The sequence below is a fragment of the Eptatretus burgeri genome, chromosome 14, assembly GCF_056783735.1.
Source record: "Eptatretus burgeri isolate ZD-2024b chromosome 14, Ebu_testis_v1, whole genome shotgun sequence".
Taxonomy (NCBI): Eukaryota; Metazoa; Chordata; class Myxini; order Myxiniformes; family Myxinidae; genus Eptatretus; species Eptatretus burgeri.
The window spans coordinates 33,861,531-33,888,395 of NC_140974.1; the positions used below are offsets into that span (position 1 = coordinate 33,861,531).

Below are 26,865 nucleotides of genomic sequence, written 5' to 3' on the forward strand. Positions count from 1 at the left end.
GACATATCTAGAAAGCACTCATCGAGGTGATCAATTTGAGGTACTACACGATATGGTTCCTAAAATTTGAAAATTTGACCTTGGGGTCAAATATGTTTGACCTTCGGCGCTAACCATGAAGGTCAAGGCCAATCGCCACCAAAAATTAATCAGCTGAGCGCCAGACCATGAACTATATTCCCATGAAGTTTGAAGACGATCTGATCAAAATTACTCAAAAAATAAGGGTTTCGTCGACTCCCCTGACTTGTGACGAAGTGACCTTGACCTTTCACCTTGACCTTCAAAATTTTGTGCGCTGAAAGGGACCTCTATAGGCCTCTGATATGCGAAGTTACAAAAATTTCCAATGATAACTGTGCTCTGCAGAATTTTTTATACGTGATACGTGATTACAGACAAACAAACAAACAAAAAAACAAAAAAAAAACATACAAGCTGACTAACATATCTTGCAAAAACTTCGTTTTGGCAAGATAATAAATAAAGAGAAATGACATTAACCTGAACCCACAACCATACTTCCAGGTGAATACCCAACGTGCAATGTTCAGGTGTTGTGATCAGTTTCCCCTGCAGTTGCCAAGAGATGGTGTTGATGGGCAAAACGTCCGATTGAAACCCAAATCCTCATTTTCTTCTCATAACGTTTTCCTTTTCTCAGCATCTCAAGGAAATTATCACAAAGAGCCATTTGTCATTCATTATACTCGTGTAATTGGAATTATATCGGTATACCTTGTGCACCTGCAAGGTGTCCAAGGGTTTTAAAAAGGTTTAAAATATTTATTTTAAATAATTTAATTCACCAAGAAGTTGAAACAGTTCACAAGACAAAACCAAAACGTCAACACAGCAAGCAACCAGCTCCATGAAATCTTTTGTTCCGACGTTTAAACGTTGTCTCACTGAAGTTTTTAAACGGTAAACTCTTCATGGAATGGAACGTGTCCAGAAAACTTTGCACTAACTTGGCACAGTCGGAGCTGACTTCGGCTGCAAAGTTTTGAACCGCGTTTATTCCCACTCGTGAAGAGTGTACTTGTTCTCCATGACATGGAGCGCACACGTACACACACTCCTCGACGCTTGAACTCGAGAAACCTGCGAGTGTGCCATTGGAACCCGATGTGATCCGGTTCTCGAGACGAACCGAGCACGGGTTGTCTGATGCCGTCGCAGAGTCGTGTGAGAAGTGGCATCTTCTTTACCTTATGGCCACCTTGAAAACACAAGCTCGCTTACTGAAGCCCCACCAATCCGTGCACGCCATGACGGTGTTAAGGTTTACCCAGGCGGCACAATAAGCCTGCTGTGTGTGTGTCCCGCGCTCAGCTCTCTGTCACCATGAAGTCGTGCCACCTCGTGCCATGGCTTGTGAGTGCATTTGTCTGTGGATTCGCACTGGCTGGGTGAGCAGACAACTGTCTGGACTGCGTGTACGTCCTGTCAGCCTTGAAAGCACGTGTTAACCCATTAATAAGATGTTTCTAATGAGGAGTCTGGATCTGGTAATGCCCTTTGTCGTTGCATGAACTAAAATTGACAACTATTGCATTGTTATGAGCTTCGACAAAACGTTAATCATCTTGTCATCGGTACCAGGTGTACCTGTTTCATTTGCAACTCTTGTGCCACATGGATAACTGTTGTTGCTATAGGTGTTTGGTTCAAGCATGTCGTTGTGTGTTGTAAGAAAAAGAAAAAAAAAAGTTTCCCCAAATTCAGACAAATTTTACTGAATCGTCCCTATTGGGGCCAAACGAGCTTGAGAAATGTCACGTGATTAGCAGATGACCGATAATCCATCTTCCATTAAACGAGGTTGTTTAATATATTTTACAGACCTGGGTTTAAGTGCGGAGGGGTTTTTACCAAAATGTCTGGCTTTTTTGCCAGTGAAGGTTTTCCTTCCGGATACCCTCCCAACCGCCAGTGTCTGTGGTTGGTGAAGGTAAGTGGTTCATCGTAGTCCATCACGTGATCAAGTGTTTAAGCTTCCTGGTTAAAAGTGATTGGGAATTTAGGGGTGCACACGGTGAGAATGGGTGAGCAGGTAGAGCAAGGTGTTTTCTTGTAATAATTATTTATTAGTTACACCCCAAAGAGGTTGCCAGCTGCACTATTGCAATCGATGCCCCTATCTGCGTGTGTGTGTGTGTGTGTGTGTGTGTGTGTGTGTGTGTGTGTGTGTGTGTGTGTGTGTGTGTGTGTGTGTGTGTGTGTGTGTGTGTGTGTGTGTGTGTGTTCGCGTTTAAATATTTTCGCTTTAAAATGTTTCTCTGCAATCGCTTGTCCAATCGACGCGAAACTTGAAATGTAGAAGGGATTCCCCCATGGAGAACATTTTATTGCTAATTCTGTCGTCGTCGGTCACATGGTATGGTGGCAGTATTGGATTAAAGGAATAAGATTGGGCATCATTCCTCTCCGAAACTGCTCAACGTAAAAAATTGAAACTTGGCATGTGTCATCAACTCCCTATGTGGTATATAGAGTGATAATGATCACGTCATCGGTGAAGTGGCATTCCATCCATAATTGGTTGAATTTAAATCCTTATCTGAAAAATCTGAAACTTCTATATCTGATCAATGACCGGATGAAGAGTGAAGAATTAAATTTATGACGTTCATAAACCATGCCAATAAACTATGTGACACAATAGGGTGCATGGATGATACGGGCATATGGGCCATAATAGCAGTGGACCATAACAATAGCATGTTTAGGTAACAATGGTATTTTTGTTCAGAATGAAGGCATGAGGCGAGACTATGCGCTCTCCGAGTGATGTTCTAGGTATAATATAGATTCTGGATGTCTGTCTGCATTAATTTGTTTGCTTAAATTACATCGAGTAAATAGTGCCTACTGATTATATCTACTACTACTACTACTACTACTACTACTACTACTACTACTACTACTACTACTACTACTACTACTACTACTACTTTCTAATGGCCCCAATTAGTCTTACTTTCATGTGGGGTCGACTGGGAAGGTTTTTCTCCCAAGTGATCTTTCAAGAACCGACTTGGTTTGACTGATGTTTGACTGTGGAGGGGACTGGTTATCATCCTTCAAATATGGGCCCCCACTAACAAAATGTCTACTCCTACTTTTCGTCCATAAAGACATTTAGGACTCCCGATACACCAGGCGGCTTGGGCGACCTGACAGGCCACAATCTGCTGCTCCTCCTTCAGTGCAAGCAACGACAGGCATATAGGCAACAGTCAAAACGACTATGGGCCACATATGCAACACATGTGGAAGAACATTCGCCAAGAAAACTAAACTCCAACGCCATGCAAACCGAAAAACACAAAGTCAACGCACCACATTTGAATGCTTTGGTTGTGGAGAAAGGGCTGAGTAGCCAAACAAACTCTTTGGCAACACAAACAAACATGTCAGGGGGTGGGATGCGCAAGTGTAGTGGAAGGGGGAGGAATCCAAAGCTGAGCTCGATATACACAGTCTCTTCTCGGATCCCGAAATGCTCCAAGCACAACTCGAAGCAACCCATATCAGTCTGGCATAGGTAGACTATTGGAAGACCCAAAACAAGCCAGCAAATGCTCGTGAGGTCCGATGCTTGGTATGTGGGGTGGCGTACGCAAGCAGGAAGAGCCTTTGGAACCACCAACAAAGGAACACATGTCGTGCCATAGAGCCAACCAAGCTCACAAGTTCCGAATATAGGAGAAGAGCAACAGCCGCAACCGGAACTGTCAGAACGACGGCTGGTATTGTTGGAACGACGGCTGGTGTTGCCTCAACGATGGCTGGTACTGTCGGAATGACGGCTCGAAGTGGACAATACTGTTCCTGCAACCGCAAAGACTGCAAGTTGTGCAAAATAAAGAGCCGATACTGCCCAATGGATTCTTCCTCGAGCGAGCCGTCAAAGGCATCGGGAGATAATGACAACCACTGCGGGCTATATTGGGAGAGACACAGACTATGCCTCACAACAACAAAGACTGCTTGGTCTCTCTGTTCCTACTACTAACCAAATACAAGACACCTACCCCTGTGGAAAAGGTCCAGAGCCAGTTTGCTACTGTCCAGCCCAGCTTGCTGCTGCCCAGGAACAGTTGGGGAGAAAAGACAGACAAATTTGTGCATTGGAACAGTCTGCGCAAGTGCTGGAACAACAGCGTGCTACCCCAGTAGCTCCTTCAGAGCAGGTCATGCCATTGGACCCCATCACCAGAGAGCAAAAGTTGCAAGCAATGCAAGCGCTGTTGGAACAATGGACGAAGAAACTCGGGAAGAGCGACAGATAGCTTGCAAATCTTGCAGGGGAAGCTTCTCGAAGAGGGCCTCATCAAGGATGCAGAAGCTGACAGCTTTTGCAAGCAGTTTTCTGACCTACAAGAGCAGCTGGACCAACTACATTTGAAAATGCTCGGTAGTATCTACGATATGTACACATGGTGAATAATCACAGGGAACGGCAACTCAGGCGCCGCATACAAGGGACAAGAGGAGGAAGAATCTCAACCCGAGTTCAACGAGTACGGTATGCGCACGTGGCTCGCTATACGCAGAATCTACTTGGATCCTAAAACGCTCCAAGCAGACCTCAATGCAACTCAGAACGGTCTGGCACAGGCCATGGCAAAAAGCTGGGCTACAGAAGGAAAACTGGAAGGCAACCTCAGGAAGGCGAGTGCAAAAATATTCCAACTCGAGCAGGAGCTGGAATGGCAGGAACAGCAGCAACATACCACTCGCAGATAGTAGCAACAATGTTGCACAGCTCCAAATCTGAAGATGGAGGTCTTCAACTGTTGTTCGGCGGAGATGAGAAATTTCCTCTTTCACAATGGCCCAAAGCGAGTTGACACAAAAGTCATGTTGTTATGTCCGGACTTCGAGGAGGCCACACTTTCTCAGATCCACGTCCAATCCATCGTCCACTCAATTTGTCGTCGAGATATTCTTTAACTGCAAGAGCATAATGTTCTGGTGCACCATCTTGTTGCAGGATAGTTAAAGATAGCTGATTCTTAGCAGGATAGCTGAAGATAACAGGATAGCTGATTCTTGATGGTTGAAGTCCTCAAAACAGCTGTTAGGGACTGCTTTTATGAACTCTAACCCTCACCATGGAAGATGTCCAGAAGAACATGGAGAAAAATTCAAATTTGTGCGGAGAATGGAGGGAAGCATACAGATCATTTCTAACTAAATTCTAATTGCATGCATAAGGACTTTGTGCTCACTCTGTACATGCAAGGACCGCTAGTAGACTGGAAGATTATGTGCAAGGGGTATGCACACCACTAGCAACAATGTTGCAAGACTACTTCATGGAGTGGGAATGTATAATCTGGCCTTCTCACTTCCACAGCAGGGCCAGCAATACACTCCCGATGAGCCACACATGAACAGCTTTGGCAAGACAGCTGTTTTGGCAATCTTTGTGGCAAAGGTCGACATTTCTGAGGTGCCCATGGATGAGCTGTGTGTGGGGGGGGGGGCACTCCAAAACTTCGACTGGATGCTGTTGCTACATGGCTATGGCATCTAGTCCATTGACAACACAAGAAATTTCTCAGGGTAGTCAATCGTTTGACTCTGGTAGAGTGCCTTGTTGCAACAGGGGGAATGCAGGAGGATGGAGACTTGACCCATGCAATGGCTTCCAAGGTGCCAACCATCATCAAAAATAAAGAAAGCATGGACAACCATATCTGTCCATACATCCACACAAGCAAGAGTAGCTACATGGCCCACACCAAGATAAACAACTTTGTTTTGAACTTCAAGGCTAGCGAGATCCGCAAAAAGGTGGGAGGCTATTTGGCTGACTACACCGACTGCCCCAATGAGCACCCTGCAAAACCTTTCTCCATCTAAATGTGGAGGTTAGAGGTTGTACCCACAAAGAGGTTTTGTTCTATGCATGCCATAGCGAGGTAGAGCTATCAGCAGACACCGCCAACTTTGTGGTACAAGAAGCACTGGACACCGTCTTGCCAGACCTAACCGAAAGTGAGATCGTCTTTGTGGTCCAGCCACCTGCAAGACAGTGGAAGAATCTGGCCAAAGAGCTCCATCAGTGTGCCATTCTAGCTGACAGACCCCAAGGCAAAATATTTGTTGCATGGTATGCACACCCCACCATGGGGAGAATTGCAGGTGTGTGGATCCGACCAACAAAGGCAAATGTCAAGGAAGACACATGCTGGGATATAGCTGTACAGTGGGCAGGTTCCGACTTTGCGTAATGTGTCTGCCACATCTTTCACATCGATATACTGGCCATAGATGAGGATGGCACAGAAATTTGGCCTCTGCATTGCGACACCAAAGAATCAAATGCAAAAACGACTTGCAGCCAGCAAACGCCCATCACAAGAGCATACAGCACCAACACCCAAAATACTCGTCAGACTCTACACACGTAGTGTGGGCTTGGAGAAGCAAAAAGTGCTGCAATGCAGTGGGCATATACATAAGCTCCAGTATGTACTACATGAGATGGAGATGGACAGACAGATCTCGACCCTATCTATTCGCAATTGTAGGGAGTGGGTACAAACACTCCCCGATGCTAGAGCAGCCAAAGAGTGGAGGTGCCACATTGTACAAGACCAGATTGCAGAAAGAGCAAGAAAGACGAGGAGGTAGCTTGCCTGGCTAAAATCGTAGAGGCCCAGCAGAACTACGATGTTGCTTTGATGCAGATTCGCAACATGGCAGCAGATGCCCTTGCCAAAGCAACCACATGCAAGATGGCTGGGATTGTCGGCACCCACCAAGTTGTCGGCCTTTTCCAGCTCAAAGACCATACCAGCTATGATAGTGGCATACGCATTGTCTTCTGTCCTTCTCTGCCATACCTCAGGTGTGCATGGATGCATGCACGAAGAAATACCAGACAAGTGTACCACAGTGGTATTTTTTGTTTGGTCCACAAAAGGCTTCGCCACCATCCTCGATGCCTGTTGTGATTCCTTGCCATGACCATCAACAACCATAACTGTACGCTCTACTGGCTGGTTACCCTGCGCTCACGAAGCGAAAAGCGGAGTTAAGCGATCGGTCATGTACGTGTGCCGTATGTACGTGTCTGCATTTTAAAAATTCATTTTCTCAGCAACCTTTAGTTTGATTGACAGGAAATTTTCCAAATAGGTGCGCTCATCCTGTATTATTTTTCGTCATAATGACATCATAGGTCATGTGGTACAGGTGCCATCTTGGAAAAACTGAAAAACTTTGCACCTCCAGATCTCCAAAATCACTCAATGGAAAAAAAAATACACATAGCTTGTTGTCAAAACTCACCATGAGGAATAAGATGTGTTACTGATGATGTCATCATTATGACATCATAATTCGACAAGTACAACACTTGATCTGATAAGCAATGAATTTTTTTTTCTTTGCAACTGTTGGTCCAATCGACACGAACTTTTGACCTCCATTGTTTGTATCCCAGTTGCAACGATGTCGCAGTTGGCGTCGATATCCATTGTGTGTGTGCACAATATGCAACTGCTTTGCAAATGCTTGCCGCCCCTGTCGTCTCATCTCCTTCTGGAATATATCCTAGCGTATCTTGTTCCAAATTGCAGATATTCAAGGCTACGTAGCAAACCAAGTATATCCAAACCAAAAAAAAGCACATCCAAAGCAAATCAAATACTGCCAAAGCATTTACAAAGTATGTTCCTGGTACATACTGGCACATACTGGGACATTGTATTGGACATTTGTGGGCAATATCACAATACAGCAGGCATGACTCGGAAAAGCTGTGCCACCCAAAACAGAACTGTCCTTGGACCAGATCCAGGAAATCCAGGCCCTCTGCAGCTGTGTTTCAGCAGCAGAAGCCAAAAAGCATTTTGGAATAGGCTCTTTGCAGCTCGACATGATTTGGAAAGAGCCCCCAGCAGCCACAACCTATGAGGTCGGAACTGCTGGGTGCACAAGCCTTACGTTCGGTCTGGAACAACTACAGCCAACAAAGCTGCAACACACCACTGCAGGAACCACTGGTGCAGGAACCGAGGCTACTATGCTGACCGTTGCAAATTTATATTCCCGTTTTGGTGGTCTGGAGGATACGTGCAATGATATACGGGCCCGAGTGGAACATGCTCAGCCGCTCCCCCCCCCCCCCCTACCTGGAAGCAGTCAATGGCTCCCAAGCAGCTGCAGCAGCTGGAACAAGAGTGGAGCACCTACTTCTGGGGGAACTATGGTGGGAACAGCAAGAACAACTGGAAGAAGTTGCAGAAGAAGTCCGAGACATGTGGACCACTCTACAATAAGTAGAACAGGCAGTTGAGCAGGCCCAACAAGGGGTGTGGAAAGCTCTCGGCGCAATCTTGGTATGGAAGGTGCTTTCAGCAACCTTGGCTGCTTGTTCTTTCCCTGCAACCCAAGCTGTTCCAGCTGCTGCCACAACAAAGGAGCAACCTATCCAGCCAGATGGTGCAAGCAGATGGAAGATCTGGAATGGTAGTTTAACACCAGAGGGAACATCAGGCAGCAATACGGTGGGGTTGGGCAAACCGGCACTAAGATCCCCACTGCATGGAGTAGTCTTGCATGCAACATGTTGCTTGTTGCAGCTATGGTTCCTTCAGCAGGGACGATAGCAGTTCCCATGGTTGGAGCAGCGGGTATGTTGTATGTGTACATGTATCCAAGTATCGTTGTGTAGCCACTCACCCCCTCGCCCCCACCCCCTCGCCCCCACCCCCACACAGACCCAGGAAAGCACTTCTTTTCTGCTAGTTGCTATTGTTGTTTTGACTCGTTGTTGTGTACTTGTTTTGTACAAATGTACTTGTTTCGCTTTGGATTGCTCGGGAGTCGAACATGATGTGCGATGACGGTCACCTCTGGCCTGGTGGTCATTGAGTACTCTGTGCGCGTGTGCACTTTGCTTTTTTCCAGCCTGTGTGGTCGCAGTGAAGCTGCACGCTTTGGGGTTGCTTGCAATGTTGTTTCAGCTGCAGGCGAGACTCATGTAGCTCCATCTTTGGATTTGGAGCAGTGCAACGTTATTGTTGCAACATTGTTGCTACTATCTGCAAGTGGTATGTTGCTGCTGTTTCCACCATTCCAGTTCCTGCTCGAGTTGGAATAATTTTGCTCTCGCCTTCTTGAGGTCGCCTTCCAGTTCAACTTCTCGAGCCCAGCATTTTGCCATGGCCTGTGCCAGACCGATTTGAGTTGCATTGAGGTCTGCTTGGAGCCTTTTGGGATCCGAGTATATTTTGAGCATGTCGATCCGCCTCCGCATGCCAAAGTCGTCAAACTCTGGTTTGGATGCCTCCTCAATTTGTGCCTTGTATGCAACACATGTTGTCATTCGCTGTGGCTAGTCACCAAGTATACCTATCATAGATACTACCGAGCATTTGCAAGTGAACTTGGTGAAGCTGCTTTTGTAGGTTGGCAATCTCCTTGTAAAAGCTGACACTTTCTGCTTCCTTGTTGTGGCCTTCCTCATAAAGCTTCTCCCACAAGTTCCGCAAGCTATCTGTCACTCTTTCGAGTTTCTCGGTCCGTTGTTCCAAGAGCGCTTGCATTGCTTGCAACTTTTGCTCTCTGGTGATCGGGTCCATCAGCACAACCTGCTCCATTCCCTGTGGGAGCTAATGGGTGGCACGCTGTTGTTCCAGCACTTGCGCAGACTGTTCCAATGCACAATTTGCCTGTCTTTTCTCACCAGTTATCCTGGGCTTGGTTGGCTGTGGGAACAAGGAGACCATACGGTCTTTGTTTTTGTTGTTGATGTTGTGTAGCATAGTCTGCATCTCTCCAAACACAACCCGTAGTGGTTGGCGTACTCCTTCGATGACTTTGACGGCTAGCTCGAGGAAGAATCCAGATGCCTGTATCGGCTCTTCCGCTTGCACACCTTGTGACTGTCGGAACAGTATTGTCCGCTTCTTTCCAAGGAAACCAAATTCTGCATAGCAGATACATTTGTAGTCCCCCAGCAAGCAAGTCCAAGACCTTTCCTGGTTCATGGGTTGGGCGTGGCCAAACTTCCAACCTCCCACGACTTCCCAACAACCAGAGCATTCGAATGAGGGGCATCGACATTGTGTTTTTTGGTCGGCATGGCGTTGCAGTTTGGTTTTCTTTGCGGATGTTCTTCCACACATTTTGCATGTGTGGCCCAAAGTCGTTCCAACTGTTGCCTCTCTGCTTGCCATTGCTTGCACTGAAGGAATAGCAGAAATTGTGGCCCATCAGGTCACTCAAGCCACCTGGTTGCAATCCTTTCGCAATGTTCCCCTATGCGCATGGACACATATGTGTCCCACCCAATCCTCCTGGTATATAGGGAGTCCCAAATGTAGCAGAAGGATAAACACCCACAGCCCCCCCCCCCCGACTCCCGACGGAAGGTGATTTGAGAAGTAAACTTCATTTGTTGAGGTTAATGACTCACCTACTCTTAATTAATAAACTTCATAACTCACCTTCTCTTCACAAAGAGCACCATCGGATTTTAACCTCATCAACTAATGTTAAGCAGACGGGACACCCGGGTTAACGTCCATTCGAGGGACAGCACACTTTGTGATGTAGCTACCCTTCCTGCGAAGCACCCATCCGACAGTTTACCGTCCTGTCAGGGATCGAACCTCGAATGGACGGCTCAGAGTAAGTGTACTGCCTCTGCACCATCCTATCTGAATACCTGATGCTGATTTCTATATATTATAAGTTCCCATATGAACCTAGGGTGTATTATCACGTTCTTCCAAGCGTTCATCCTTACCGCTTTATGGTCAGTTATATCATTGTGTTTATGAATTGTTTGTTTTGTTGAATGAGAATCCATGGATGGGAACGCATTCCACTGATGATGGCTAGATGGTCTCCACTTACAATTGAGGTTTCCTGTTTTTCTTTAATTTATTTTGTGTTGAATGATATCACTTCAATTTAAATGAATTCGCTCTTCAAAATCCATCGACAAATGTCCTGGCAATGTGGCTGTGCTTGTGCAAGGCTCCTCCTGGGAATGTGGTTGCAATAACCCTCAAGAAATTAAGCATAGAGCTTTCTCCTGGCTGCCGCTATGACTCCGTGAGCCTCTACGATGGGCCAAGTCTCAAGGCACCCCTCTTGGGATCCTATTGTGGTCACTCCAGCCCAGGAACAGTGGTGTCAACTGGTCCTTCTTTAGCCCTTCAGCTCATCTCTGATGACAGTGATGCAGGGGATGGATTCCTGGCCACCTTTGCTGTGGGAACACCGACAAATCTTGGTACGTTGTAGTGGGACTCCGACTGATTCGGTTTGCTCAGGATTTAATTTCATGCATGGGCCTCCATAAATCAAAGCCTGGATGAATATAACATGATGTCTGAATGAATATTACATGATTTTCTTTGTACTGTATATAAAGTCGAGGCTCGTGGAAGAACAGTACAGAACAGCACAGTGAAAAGGTGGGAAACACACAAACAGCAGCATAGAAAGATACAACAGAGGGACACTCGGAGGCTGACAAATGGACATGTGGAAGAAGGAGAGCAAGAGGAGGGGAAGGGTGTTCTAGGGCGTGAACAAGGAGGACACAAGCTCAAACACAGCTGGAAGAAGAGGAAGGAAAAACAGGATGAAACAGCAATGGAACAAAATTGAAAGGTGGGTGGAAGGAGAGGTGAGAAAATACAATAACCTGGAAAAGGAGTGGGCTTGGGGAGGGTTAATGAGGGAAGAAAAGAAAATGAGCATGGATGGGAATGACCTGTAGAGGAGGTGAACAGCCATCCTTAAGTTCTGGGGGGAAGAATGAGATTGCACAGACTGAGGAAGTTGATTGCATTGGTGAGAGAAAAGAGTAATAAATAGTGAGCAGTGAGACTGGACTTGGGTAGTTTCCCCAGAGGTGAATTACTGGCAGGCCATGTGTGCCCTGGAGAAACTGGGGTGGGGGCGGGTGGCAGGGCAGATCAAAGCAACGGCAGAGGGTGCAAAACCAGGAAGGAGACAGTGGAGGAAAGAGAGGTCATTAAACTGTCTGTGATGTGGAAGTAGCATGCCAAGAGATTCAGTTTTGTTAAGGGCAGTTCCCATGATTTTGAGGGTCTTCACCTTTACTCCATTAAGAAGTGTGAGGCCATGCACCAGCCAAAAGGGGAGAGCAGTAGTCGAGCAAAATGTGGATGAAGGCCTTAAAGTTTATAAAAGTTCAAATTTGCCAAGGAAAGACTGTGCATTACAGAGAATGTGCACTCCGCCGCTGGCTTTAGAGGCAAACTCTGATCTACAGTCAGACCCCGCTATTCGTGGGAGACACGTTCCTGGAAAATGCCACGAATGGCGAATCCACGAATAGCGGAGCATTGTTTCAATGGAAAAAGGGGGGATAGGTTCCTGGAGGTTCCTGATGCATCGGGGAAACTTTTAAAAGTTTAAAATCTTCTTGACCATGAATGCACATGATTACAGTTTCATAAAAAAAAATGCTTACAAATCAAAAAAAAAAGGAAGCTGAACATACTTTTTAAAATGTCTTTGGTATGACTTGGTCAGGGTCTGAACCACCGACCTCCCAGACACGAAGTGGACAACTTTACTATTACACCACTGAGTCTGTTTATAATTATAAGTTAATGGGCTTAGATTTAAGAGGGTCTGTTTTTGCACCATGTTTTTGCATCAAAGTGACATTGGCTGACTTGCGAGGAAACAGAAGGTGACTTCAGGCCAATGTTAGGATTAACAGAGCAGAAAGAAGATATTGTATGCAAGATTGGCAGAACAGGTTTTCAGGATGTAGGAACTGATGCTGTCCACAAAGATCACAGAATCTGAGTCAAGGGTCATCACAGATGTCTCCATCTTCTCAGGTGAGAAATGCAGTGTCCAGGAGAAGTTGCATATGAGAGGGTAAGATATGGAGAGTGAGTGAGGGGTTGGGAATATGAGGTTTGGAAGTAAACAGAGAATTGAGACATTTGGCATTCTTGGCTGTGGTGCCATTTTAAGTGATGAAAGGGAAGGAGGGGAGCATACTCCAGAGACAGACTTAACAATGTGCTATCAGGATCTGGTTTGAGAGTTCAGCCTTATGGTTGGCCAGATGTATTCTGGCTCTCCTAAGAGTGGACACACACTTCCTCCTGTCCTTGTGGACTTCCTTTGGTCAGATTTGCCTTCTTCCATGAAGAGAAGGCAACTGCCTTACAACAGGATTCAGTGTACCAGGAGCGAGAGGATGGGTGCGATACTTAAGAAGTGATGGGATAAAACAGTGTATGGGAGAGAGAGAGGGAGGGAGAGAGGAAGCAGGCTTTATGGAAGAATTGCCATGAGGAATCAATATCAAGGTCAGTGGAGATAACAGACCAATACTAAAAAGAGGGGGCACCTTGCAGTCCCTGTCACTTGGCCTCAGTGAAATGATATACTCTGCATTTCTGAGGCGGCTCTCTGAAAACAGCCAGAGAGATGGATGTGGACTCTCACAATAAAATGATCAGTTGAAGCAAATGGAGCAGTGTTGGAATAGGAGACGTTAGAAGGAATGTATACATAATTATATACATTTTCTCAGCTTACAGGTCAGGTTGGCAAGGTTAGAGCTTTCACATAAACCTGTTTGCTCATGATCGTTTCAATTAAGTCATTGTGATTTCAGAAGGTTACATCTAAACAGAGAGATCATCTGACAGCTCTAGGCATAGTTTCAGATTTTTAAACCAAGGTTTCTCAAATTCAAATGAGGCTTGTCATTTGTTGTCTCGCTCACCTGCAGAGTTGGGTACGTGTGGCGGCCAACTTGTGAACCCGCGCGGTTCTTTCATCACACCAAAATGGCCCCACTCAGATTACCCTCGCAACCTTGTTTGCTCTTGGCGCATGATCGCACCTGTTGGAAAGGTACATCTTGCATTGCAATGGTAAAATAAAAGTGCTATCAAATTATCATCTTATGAGTGTTTTTGATCAAAATACAAGGTGCCTTTCACTAACACTGTATGACTCCCACGACCAGGATTACTGAAGTCAGCACTGAAGGTAACTTAATTCTAAATCGCATAAAGAATTGAAGTTGTGTTCAGTAATTTATTTTCTCTTTGGTTTGAGGGACGTCGGGTGGCAATGCCTTTTCGTTGGTAATATTTTGTGCTTCTCATGTTGCTCTGAGAGCAGAGTATCAACCACAATACAGTGGTGAGAAAAAGTTTGTGAACCCTTTGGAATCTTCTGTTTTTCTGAATAAATTTGACCTAAAATGTGATCAGATCTTCATCTCACTCCGAATATTAGATAAATATAACATGATTAAACAAATAGCACAAAAAAATCTGCTTTTACATTAATTTATTAAGCAAAATGATCCAACATTCAATTTCTTTTGTTATGTCAGAAAAAGTGCAGTGCCTTCAGAAAATATTCACACCACTCAACTTTTGTCGTATTTTGTTGTCACAGCCTGAATTTAAAATGGATTAAATTAAAAAAAAATTGTCACTCATCTACACAAAATACCGCGTAATGACAAAGTGATAACATATTTTCAGAATTTTTTACAAGTTAATTAAAAATAAAAAGCTCTAATGTCTTGCATCAGCTTGGAACAATTTTAGCCCATTCCTCCTTAAAGAACTGCTTCAACTCAGAGATATTTGTATAAATCGGTTCACACTCATGGGCTGAAACTTCACTCAGATTATGATATTGGTCTGTGATTAGGTTGGGCAGGAATATTACCCCTCCCAGAGGTTCAATAATGAGCCAGCCGGGCTTTTACTCAACAGTGACATTGTAATTTCCCAAGGGAAAAGGGATGTTGGTTCCCAAGGGATTACAATTCAAATTCTTAATACTGCTGCCATCAGCCATCTTTAAACCCACAACCTTTGGGATACTAGTTTCATGTCCTTGAATTTTAATGTCACCGTGGAGCAATAGTAGGATAACACTGAACAACAAAAATTTTTTACTGGAGATGTGTAAAGTGATTTAGACTAATTTGGGTACGCTGATTTCAAAAATCATAACCGTTTTGCTGTATCACGTCAGGATTTTCAGTAACAGAAATATTCCCATTGCCTAGAAGTCAGGATTTCAATGAAATTTACAAAAATTCATTTATTCATTTATTTCATCATGAATGCTTCAAAATTATAGAAATTACAGAAAAACTCCACTAGAATGTAATTAAAAATGCTTTAGGCATTTGGCTTTGTGTTTGTGCTGCTCTGTGTCAGTTTCACGATGCAGGAACCAGCAGAAATCGCCCATCATGTTCGGGTTGCCGCCCTTGGTAACGCGTCTCCATGAGTGAAATCTCTTGGTGGAATCGCTCGCCGTGCTCGTCCGAGACTGCTCCCAAGTTGTCAGGGAAGAAGTTCAGGTGCTGGTGTAGGAAATGGATTTTCAGGGACATCCTGGAGCCAAGTTTCCTGAAGGACTCCAGCAGCTGCTGCACTATTTCTTCATAGTTGTCCGCGCGCTCATTCCCCAAGAAGTTGTCCGTCACAGCTTTGAAGCTCCTCCACGCTGCCAGCTCTTTGGGGTTTAGAGTTGTGGGAAAAGTTTCGTCCTTCATAATTTGTCGGATTTGCGGTCCAACAAAGACACCAGCCTTGATCTTGGCCTCCGACAAGGTGTTGCCAAACTTTTCCTTGAGGTATAAAAACCCACGCCCATTCAGATCCATTGCCCGTACAAAACTTTTCATCAAGCCGAGCTTTATGTGGAGTGGTGGAAGGAAAACCTTGGCTGGGTCGACAAGGGCGACATGCTTCACGTTGTGTCGACCAGGTACATGCTCTTTTCGCTCTTCCCAATCTTTCTTCGTCCAGTGATTCTTGTCGTCTCTGCTATCCCAGAGACAAAGGAAGCACATGTATTTCGTGTAGCCTGACTGCAGCCCTAACAACAGCGCCACCACTTTCAAGTCTCCGCAGATGTGCCAGTTGAAGTCATTGTACTTGATGGAATCAAGCAGCTGCCGCATAGTCTCGTAGGTCTCTGTCATGCCGAACGCGTGAGCCAGTGGGACTGATGGTTTCTCGTTGCCATTGTGGAGCAAAACAGCCTTCAAGCTGTTCTTCCCCGAGTCGATGAAGAGGCGCCAGTCTGCAGGATCGTGATCACACCCAAGTTCTTTCAACAGACCGTTGATGTCACTGCAGAATGTCATCGTGTCTTCCATCTCAAAGAACTCAGCCATGTCTCTGTGACGTGCTCTGAACAAGAATATCTTGGTGTTAGGTTCAAGTAGATTCCACTGCTGCAGCCTTGATCCAAGCAGCTCTGCCTTTCGCCTTTGACAGCGAGAGATCTCTTACAAGATCATTTAAGTCTCCCTGGTTCAGAAGGTGTGATTCTTGAGTGTCGGGTTCAAAAGGTTCATCATCACCATCCTCTTCACCACTGCTTACAGCTATGTTCTGATCAGCTGGAGGTGTTGGAACGGGGTTCTCGTCATCATGAGGCACAGGTTTACGAGCAGAGACGCAGTCAGCGTACTTGATGTGACCTTTATTCTTCTTGTTGAAGCCGGCGATGCTTGTGCAGCAGAAATAACAATCATCATGATGATTCTGCGGCTCACGCCATATCATGGGCACCGCAAATGGCATGCTCGCGCGCTTGCCCACCAACCACTGAGTCAAGGTTGTGTGACAGCTTGTGCAGCAGATGTGTGGTGCCCAGCTCTGTTCTTGGTCCCCCACCTTACACCCGAAGTAGTGAAAGTAGGCGGCCTTCATTTTCACTGCTGTAGATATACTTCGCTGTTGATCTTTTTTGGTATACCGACCACAGACATAACAGAAGTTGTCAGGATGATTGGTACAGGAACGCCTACTCATCTTTATCTGAAAGAAAGAAATATAACACAAGTTAACAACAATTGTACGAAATAGACATGTTAAAGACATATGTAAATTTCATTGAAATCCTGACTTCTAGGCAATGGGAATATTTCTGTTCCTGAAAATCCTGACGTGATACAGCAAAACGGTTATGATTTTTGAAATCAGCGTACCCAAATTAGTCTTAATCACTTTACACATCTCCAGTAAAAAAATTTTTTTGAAATTTGTTGTTCAGTGTAATTTATTGGCATACCTCCCCTTTTTGTGTTGATTTCTTTGAATAGGGGTGGTGAATGGGGGAACAAATCAATTCCTCGTCTGAGGTTGAAGAAATATCTCGTCGTTGCAAGTAATAACTAGAAGGGCACTCGGTAGAGCGCATTCCTCCGCCACGTAATGCCTGTTCCACGAGAACACATCGGGTCCAATACATGTTTTAAATGTCATCCTATACAGTACTATATCGTTTTTGGCCCTATCGCTCAATGGTGAAGAATCACTTTAAAATTTAAATAATTCTCGTATCCGGATCCGGATTCAGATCTTCACCAAAATCGAATAAATTCATCCTTGCGACACACCCAACCTGTCCACCATGTTTCATCCGAATCCGTCCGCAACTTTTTAAGATATCGTGCTATGTATTAGTTTAGCCCGATCTCTCAATGGTGAAGAATCACTTAAAAAATTCGAGTAGTCGGATCCGGATTCGGATCGTCACCAAAATCTAATCAACTCGTCCTTGTCAAACACCCAACCTGCCCACAAAATTTCATCCGGATCTGTCCTCCACAACTTTTTGAGATATCCTGTACACAAACAGACAAACAAAACAGACAGAAAGGGGTGAAAACAGTAACCTCTTTCACCTTCGTTGATGGAGGTAATAAAGCCATTACTGGGTTTCAGTGTATTGGTAAAGCCAGACATGGCCTCCACGTAGCTGTTGGTTGGTGAAAAAAAAAAAAAACTTAGCTAGTCAATTAACCACCTTCAAAAACGAAGTGATCTGCCCCCATCCCCTCCCAGTGTGATCTCCAAGTGATGCTCGTATTTGATGTAGACTCTAAAAACCATGAGGGCAATTTTGAATGTTCCAATGAAAAGGCAATGCAGAAGTATTTTTAACCAAATCTTACAATAACGAACCCATTTGTGCACATGACATGGGCACATGTTCTGTCGAAGCAGGTTGTACGACTTAACTTTGGGAAGTTTGATGTGAGTCACGGCGTGGCCTGCCATTTTGACTACGTCGCCGTGTACGACGGACCAAGTGCAGATGAGGGAACACAAATTGCACGAGCATGTGGATATCGACCACCGGGGTGGGTAGCGGTCATGTTTATGTAAACCAATTGCAATAGAATACAACGAGAATGACACTCGGTAGAGCACATTCCTCCACCAGGCTGAACAGTTTACGTTTTGTATCCCACTGATAGGCCGGATCTGCATCCGGACATGAACCAAAATCCAATTGGCTTGTTCTTATCACCTCCCCCAATACATCCACAAAGTTTTGTCATAATCCATCCACAACTTTATGAAATATCGTGCTATTTACCGTTTTTTGGCCCCATCTCTCAATTGTGTTCAATCACTTGAAATAAATTGTAGGATCTAGATCCATATATTCCACCAAAATCAAATCAATTCGTCCTTATCATGGACCCAACATGTCCACCACGTTTTGGCCTAATCCGTCCATAACTTTTTGACAGACATCCCTCCCTGCTCACAATCAGGGGTGAAAACATTACGTCCGTCCGCGTTCAGTAGTGGAGGTAACAAAGTAACTACAGTGTACATATTTGCATTTCAGAAGCTTCTGGAAGTTTTGAGATCAAGTACTGTACTTCGAGTTGCACTTTGAAAGGAAAGTTGTCATGGAAGGTTGCATAGAATATTGTGTGCTGTTGTGAGGAGACAATTAATAATTGGACGAGAAACTCGGGAATCAGAATTTTGAATCCAAGGCTCAGTATATTGAAATCTTCGACTTGATTTGGTTGAAGGTGAATTGGGCAAGAGTTTGCAATTTGTTTTGGGTGCTGGAGATAACTCACCTGGTCTTCGCAAAAACATACTGCGGAATCTCGAAAGTCCACGAACTAACGCCAGCCGATAGGACACCTGGCGTAACCTTCATCTGAGGGATGGCACACTTTGTGATGTATGTAGCTTATAGTGAGCTTGGGAGTCAACCCCAGACTAGGAAACATAATCTACAATATTATTTTCGTAATATGGCACAATATCCTAGAGATCTAGACCTAATCCTTGCCACTCATCACCCTGAATGATGGGGCTCCAACTATAACTGTCGATACTCACTTTCAGATTTATTTGAAAACAGCACAACAGTTGACTGAATGCATAACAAGCTGCACACCCATCACAAAGTTTGCATCCACTTCCTTGATCTGCACAATCAATATTAAAGGAAATGGTATCAGGTGCCCACGATTATTTTATATATATTTCATAAGATTCCTGTCATCATTTCAGGCCATTTACATCATCAGGGAGGAAAATGCTAGTCCAGCTGGTGTCCGACTCCTCAGTAGTGGCCTTAATAGGCCATGGAGGTGATGGCTTTGAGGCATTCTACTCAACACAACCAAAACACAACGCCAAAGTGACAGCAACTGGCCACCAAAAGCCAACACACCAAGCCGGTATTTGTTGATGAGACAATTGCTATCTACCTGGGACAGATATCTCAACTCACTTGTATGATTGACATTGATGTTTCATTGGAAAAATGGTTTCTGGTTGTTCAGTTTTACAGCCCAGCATAGTAGTGGGAGAAGATGCCTGCAAAAGCAACTGCAAAGTGACCGGCACACTTGCAGCCAACTACTGCAGTAGTGATTACGGTGGGAATATGCAGATAGTTATTTTTAAAATCTTTATCTTTTTGTGGCTTTGTCGAGGGGTAAGGTAACTACACAGATGTAATATTAGTTGCAGATTAATATTTCAGGACTCCAATAGTCAGCTTCGAGAAACCAAGTCTAATCATTTGCCCATGTCAATAATCGAATCCTGAACCAGGTAGCACAGAAGTTGGCACGCTACCAAATGAGCTATCCTGACACCTCCAGGTTAGGCAGGTCACAAAGTTGTCTCTATTTGTCAAAAAATGTTTGGTATGGAACAGTTTAAATGGCCAAGAAATTTGGGAAAAGATGTGTAAGACTTTTGCAGGTAAGAAATAACCGAACGAACACAAGAAACTCCAAACTGAATAACATCAACCATTGTGAATTCCAATTCCAACAGCTTTATAATTCCCGGATTCTAGGAAAAATGGATGTGATTTGCCTTCTCTTCTCGGATGGCAAATCTGACCCAAGGCAATCTCAATGCATTCCAAAACGTCTGCAACAAATGTGTGCAAACTTTCAGAATAGTCAGAAAACAACATCTGTCCAACCTCAAGAATGAACTTTCAAACTTGTCTCCCTCCTGTAAAACTTGGTGGTGCCTTGTTAGATCTATCTCTCGTATATGCCCCCTTCCATCCCTTCCCTCTCTTCAAATGTCACCACAGCCGACTCCGCTCGTGAGAAGGCCGAATACCTCAATTCTGTGTTTGCTTCAAAATAATGTGTCCCTAAACCCTCACTCACAGTACACAAACTTCCCTGTAATACACAACTGCTCCTGGAGTCTGTCTTTTGTACCTGAGAAGGTGGAGAAGGTTCTTTCAACCCTCAACTCTGATTTTGCAACTGGACCGGATGACATCAGCTGACGTGTCCTAAAACCTGTTCTGCTGCTCTTACATATCCGCTTTCTGCTCTTTTCACCCTATCATCATTTACCCTAGGACCTAGGTCATCTTTCATCTGCTTGGAAAACCACCAAAATCACTGCATTACATAAAAATGTGCAAAAACTCATCCCATTAACTCCAAACCAATCACCTCAATTCGAATCATCAGTCAGGTCATGGAATCCATAATCACAGTTGAAATGAAATTCTTCCTTTTCTCCAACCACCTCATGTCAGATCACCAATTTGGTTTCAGACCAGGTCACTCCACCTTGGACATGCTGCTTCTACACTCGCAACAATGGATGGAGGCCCTCAATATCAGACATGAGATCAGAGCCATCTCTCTGGACATATCACGTGCTTTTGATACAGTCTGGCATCCTGCCTTCCTCTCCAAACTCTCTGCTTATGGTATCCAAAGCCAACTCCAAACATTGCTCACTGACTTCCTCTACTCTCATAGCCAATGTGTGGCTCTCAACAGAATCCTTTTATCTCCTCTCCCTGTCAAGGCTGAAGTGCCCCAAGGCAGTGTTCTTGGCCCAGTCCTATTACTGATCTTCATCAGCAATCTCTCTCATTCTCTGGAAAATCCCCTTTATCAATTTGCTGATGACTCTACCTTCTGCCATGACATCCCTCATCCTTGAGACAGGGAGGCTGCAGCTTCTTCCCTCTCTTCAGACCTTGAAAAAAAAATCACAAGCTGGTCAAACATTTGGAATATGTCCTTCAATCCTGATGAATCTCACACTCCCCCTATCTCTCTCCGAAAGTACCGTCTGGCAACCCCCCCCCCCCATCTACTTTCTTAACAATTTTCTTGAGGAAGTTCAGTCATTCAAACTCCTGGGTCTCACTCTCAGCCATGATCTTTCATGGGCAAATCTGATTTCAAATTTGGCCTCCAAATCCAGCCACCGACTGGGCATCCTCTGTCATGCAAAGTCCTTCCATGGCACACCTGAACTCCTATCCACCTACAAGGCCTATATCAGCAGCTTGATGGAGTACTCCATCCCTAATGGGCTGGCTACCCTGCTCCACATCTTGATGCCATGGAGAACCAAGGCCTTCAAGATTATTGGAGTCTCTCATGATGAAACTGAGTCAATTGGGCTATCACTTCGCCATCGCAGACGGGTCGCTGGTGTTTCTGTCTTCTCCCACTTCCTTTCTGGTCTTGCGCCCTCTGGTCTTTCAGAGCGTTGGTATCCCCCCTCTCTCTCTACTCTTCCTTTTGCATCCTGTTATGTTCCGATCCATTCAGTGTACTAGCTCTTCCATGAGCCTCGACGATGTATATATTGTTGCGAGCCGGGGTCCGGTGGCAAGAACGACCGCTAGGTGGGGGAAGTTACGTCGTCTCCCACCAGACTCCCGGAATTGTAGGCCGTCGCTCACGGATAATTCCGTGAGGCGGCGGGTCGCTTAACCGACCGTGGACGCCAATACCTCCACCGCATAGCGTAGGGTCTTTTTGTCGAGAAGCACTTTACCCAATTAACCACATACGTCTTGCCCGAACCGGATCACTTTACCAACTACCAACTACCTTTCCAGTTTGGATGCAGCCGAGTGGACCCGCCAAGAACGTACCGGCTCGGATGAACAGATTATCGGGTATAAAAACCCGGCTAAACTCAGATCCGAACCATGCTGGACCAATGAAGGAGAAGACTAAAATGACCTGGGAACATTTCTACAATAATTTATTTACAAGCACTCACAAAAGAAAGACACAGAGCAGACTTACGAGGGAATTAAACAGGCAAGATTTACAATGATCAAACACTTAAACAGTTCTACTTAAAGACGGCGCCACTCACTCAGATGAAAAACCCAGGTGTATTGCAAAGGACCCCGCAGCCAGAGAGTGAGTGAGCTGAGGTCGCAGTTCTTTTGGGGTACCTGCACATTGGAGGGAAGGGATGCTCCATGGTGCTGCACCTGCCAGTGGTCGTGCAGCTCGGCCCACAGCCACACGTGCGGAGACCATGTCCGCGAAGGAGCTCGGGTGGAGCAGAGCGAAGTCTGAGACGGGGATCAGGGCCGCCGACAGGACCCACGAGAGACCCGGTCAAGATTGGGTGCCCTCGAACCTGCGCAACAGACGGGCCGCTGAGGCGAGAAGCGGGCAGACCCTCCGCGTCACGACCCTCCTCCTTTCTTTGGCAACCCATGACTCCAACCGTCTCACTCCAACGCTGTTTCTCTTCAACCTCAGACCACAACTAACACGGCCGACCCACACAGAATTCTCTCTCTCCCCTCTCAGGATGGTGCCATAATTTATCTCCCAGCCAAGGACTATGCTGAGGATCACTTCGTAATGTATAGATCTCTCTCAGCGGGGAGGGGCCTTGGTGAAGCCGACGCCACTGTCCGCCCTGATTTGACAGGGCCTCAATGGGTCCGCCCTTTCTGGGCGGGATTTCGGCCATGCAGGAGAAACCGGCCTCCCCCCCCCCCTTCCACACATGTCTGGACTCATCAAGAAGAAGCCACAACACAAAGATTTTGCCCCAGCCAACGGGCCTTCGGATACAGGAGGTGGACAGTGGATCGTGATAGGGGATGGGGTATAAAGATTTATGACCCCAACTAAAAAAAACATCGCAACGCACCCCTTCGATTTCCCACTAAACACGAGGAGGGAATCTGTCTACACATGTACTTAACGGCGTAACTAACTTTGGGTCAGCTGTATGTTTGAATGCAAACGGTTCCAAGAACCGTAAATATATATATATATATATATATATATATATATATATATATATATATATATATATATATATATATATATATATATATATATATATATATATATATAAATATATATATATATATATATATATATATAATATATATATATATATATATATATATATATATATATATATATATATATATATATATATATATATATATAATTCCAGATTAGTACAGAACAACACAGCTGCTCTCTGCCTGTCAGTGGGATGGGGGTACTGTTTGACACAACGTGGAGGGATTTGCAAAATTAATAGAGGGTTTTGAGAGAGTCAGATATGTCATTTATGCAGATGACAAACAAGAAAGAGTCCAATATACTGCCATGAGGAACTCCAGCCTCCCCTGGAGGAGGAGGAGAGGGTACCATTGATGGCAACATGTTGACTGTGCAAGTAGAGGAGGATAATGAAATCCAGAAACTAAAGTAGCCTTATATGCCACTGGCAGTGAGTGAGCTTGACAAGCAGAGCAGGATTACAGACTGTATGGAATGCCCGAGAAATATCCAGAAAAACGGCGATTTCATGAAACTCTTGCAATCGGTGATATATAATTATTACATTGCATGTCCATCTGTTTTCTCAGCGATTGTTGGTACAGTGTCATGGGTGCGACGACGCGGACCAGGAAGAGCAATTGGTCTGCGAGCCATCATGCCCTTTAAAACCGGGAGTCTCCTTGTGAGGCAGCTTGGAGAGGCAATGAACAGCAGCACTCTTCAAACCGCTTGCCCTGCCTGTCCCCATCTCCAAGCAGGTCCATGACATAATCCGGGATACAAACAGACACCAAAATGCACAATCACACGATTAGAGTTTTGGAGTCTCCTCGTCGCTCGCTTCATGATGCATTATTCACACAACAATTCCATTGTTATATTCTGGGATAGCTAGGAACTGAAAAACATGGCGATTTAATGCATTATTTGTGAACTCTCCGACAATGTCCATTTGTTATATCTTGCGACTCAGCTCTTCTTCCCTTTCTCTCACAGGTTGGCGGTACATCTTCATGGGAAAGGTGATGGCGGGCGGCGTGGGCGCAGTCGGGCCTACCAGCTTTGTGTGGCCCAGTGAGGGACACATTTACAGCAGACTTGAGAATCTTTATCGTCAACAAAGATGCTAGGCCGACAGACCTGTTGCTTTCCTTCGTCGTTGTCCAACCATTCTCGGTCTGCTTGCTTGCAATGACAAAAATCTCAGAGATAACGAATAGATGGTTAATATTATAGAGATGTTTAAGATAATGTAGGGGGGGGGAACCAAATACATGGAGAAGTTTTTCAGCAGAAGGAACAATGACAGGATAATGGAGCCCACACAGCTTGAGAGTAAAAAAAAACAGAACATAAAGGAGGACAGCTACTTAACACAGAGCAGTGAATGAAGGGAATGGTCGCCCTGGAAAGGTAGAGGCGGCAGACACGGTAGATAAGTACTAGAATTACACAGGTACCTGGAAGTATTTGGAATATTAAGAGGGGTACATGGGTATTGGTAGGACTGCTTGGAACATTGGGTATGGACGGGCATTGTGATTGTACGATGTCTGAGAGGGACTCGTCAAAAGGTGAATGTGCTGTCGATGTTTGTTTATTCATCATTGGACAAGTCTTCATCCCCCAAACCCCACCATTAAAAAGTTTAATTGAATAATGTGCATCGATGTGGACTTTGATTCCGAGCTTTCAGAGAGAGACACACACACACACACACACACACACACACACACACACACACACACACACACACACACACACACACACCTACAAGATCACTCGAGAAACCTCTGGGTGTGCCGTTCAAACCCGATCTCGAGATGAACCAAGCTCGGTTGTCTCTGTTGCTGCCCCAGGTGTAAGCAGCTACATCTTTTTTTTACCTGATAGCCACCTTGAAATCCCTGCATGCCATGACCGTATGTTCAGGTTTACCTGAACACGGCACAACAACACTGCAGTCTGTCGTTTGCTTCATGCAAGCTGAAATACACGTTATTCAGTAAAATGAATACATTCCTGCATTAGAATCGTTAACGACACACGCGCCCAAAATGCATGTGAACGATTCTAAAGGAGAATGCATCGATTTCACTGAGTAACGTGGAAAATGTTCATCGAGGAGTATTAAAAGTGACATGGGGGTGGGCATCGTGGCGACTGGGCGAGGAGGCGTTTCACCATCGGGGAGAGTGGGCGTTGCGCCGTCGGGGCGGGTGGGCAGCACGTCGATGGGGCGTTTAAAAAATAAAAATCCCTGTGTGTAAATCCCTGTTATTGTTTTGTAATTTGAACGAAAATGTTCATTTGAATCAAGGCTTCCAAACTTGGTAAGTTCCACACACTTTGTCTTCTCGAAAGGACCATCTTCAGTGTTATTCGTCATGCCCTTTGCAATGAATGGAATAATTATAGGGATTGATAATTATCCTCCTGTTTGAGAAGAAGATTTCAAGCAAAAACAAGCTTCATGATGGATGTTCATCAGTGCTGGAACAAAAGTGAAAGATAAACCAAAACTTTTTACCATCGACCTTGTGAATCACTGTACCCGCCATAGAGTGAACGGTCCAATTATATTAAAGTGTAAAAATCTATGGAAATGATCAATCTTCATTCATTGAAACGATCAATCTTTATCCATGGAAATGATCAATCCTTATTCCTGGAAATGATCAATCTTTATTCCTGGAAATAATCAATCTTTATCCATGGAAATGATCAATCGTTATTCCTGGAAATGAACAATCTTTATCCATGGAAATGAACAATCTTTATCTATGGAAATGATCAATATTTATTCCTGGAAATGATCAATCTTTATCCATGGAAATGAACAATCTTTATTCGTGGAAATGATCAATCTTTATTCGTGGAAATGATCCATCCTTATCCATGGAAATGATCAATCTTTATCCATGGAAATGATCAATCTTTATCTGTGGAAATGATCAATCTTTATTCATGAAAATGATCAATCTTTATCCGTGGAAATTATCAATCTTTATCCGTGGAAATGATCAATCTTTATCCGTAGAAATGATCAATCTTTATCCGTGGAAATGATCAATCTTTATCCGTGGAAATGATCAATCTTTATCCGTGGAAATGATCAATCTTTATCCGTGGAAATGATCAATCTTTATCCGTGGAAATGATCAATCTTTATCCGTGGAAATATCCATAACCAAGATGGTTTAAAATGTTCTGTGTTGCATGGCTGCACGGTTCCTGGTTCAACCATCTGGGGAAACTTCTTCGGGGTGAAAATGCCTCCAGGGAGGCCCTTCAGGATTACCTGCAAGGGCCAAAACCATTAAGGTATCCAAAATGAAAGCACATACATGACACAGGCAGGTGTAAATAAACCCAAGGATAAAAAATTAGGTTAAACTCAACGGAGGAGTAAACATGATGCATATCAGGCAAAGAGCAGACATCACCAGGTAACCGAA

At 44.7% G+C, this 26,865-nt stretch overlaps 2 protein-coding genes across 4 annotated transcripts in view; one reads left to right on the forward strand and one right to left on the reverse strand.

The window, feature by feature from the left end:
* Window positions 1–26,865, reverse strand: part of PAQR9 (progestin and adipoQ receptor family member 9) — an 89,732-nt gene that overhangs the window by 56,236 nt on the left and 6,631 nt on the right. For both annotated transcript variants that reach the window (XM_085854343.1, XM_085854342.1), the window contains one exon: window positions 13,763–13,882. The gene's annotated coding sequence lies outside the window, so the exon portion shown is untranslated. The remainder of the gene's footprint in view (window positions 1–13,762; window positions 13,883–26,865) is intronic.
* On the forward strand, window positions 1,846–25,089 carry LOC147012944 (procollagen C-endopeptidase enhancer 2-like). Of its 2 annotated transcripts, XM_085854334.1 has the most exons (8): window positions 1,846–1,954; window positions 11,011–11,269; window positions 13,769–13,893; window positions 18,036–18,172; window positions 19,356–19,525; window positions 19,631–19,726; window positions 23,995–24,165; window positions 24,404–25,089. In XM_085854334.1, the coding sequence occupies exons 1-8, from the start codon at window positions 1,880–1,882 to the stop codon at window positions 24,535–24,537; spliced, it is 1,167 nt and encodes a 388-aa protein (XP_085710460.1). In that variant the 5' UTR covers window positions 1,846–1,879; the 3' UTR covers window positions 24,538–25,089. The 2 variants fall into 2 exon arrangements, with proteins under 2 accessions (XP_085710460.1, XP_085710461.1); XM_085854335.1 differs by lacking the exon at window positions 19,631–19,726.

Excerpts from the sequence above, each read along its gene's own strand:
- LOC147012944 (XM_085854334.1), top strand. The coding sequence starts at position 1,880 with ATGTCTGGCTTTTTTGCCAGTGAAGGTTTTCCTTCCGGATACCCTCCC. Across the intron at positions 19,526-19,630 it reads AAAGCCAACACACCAAGCCG|TTTTACAGCCCAGCATAGTA; the intron begins GTATTTGTTGAT and ends CTGGTTGTTCAG. Across the intron at positions 24,166-24,403 it reads CTGTCCCCATCTCCAAGCAG|GTTGGCGGTACATCTTCATG; the intron begins GTCCATGACATA and ends TTTCTCTCACAG.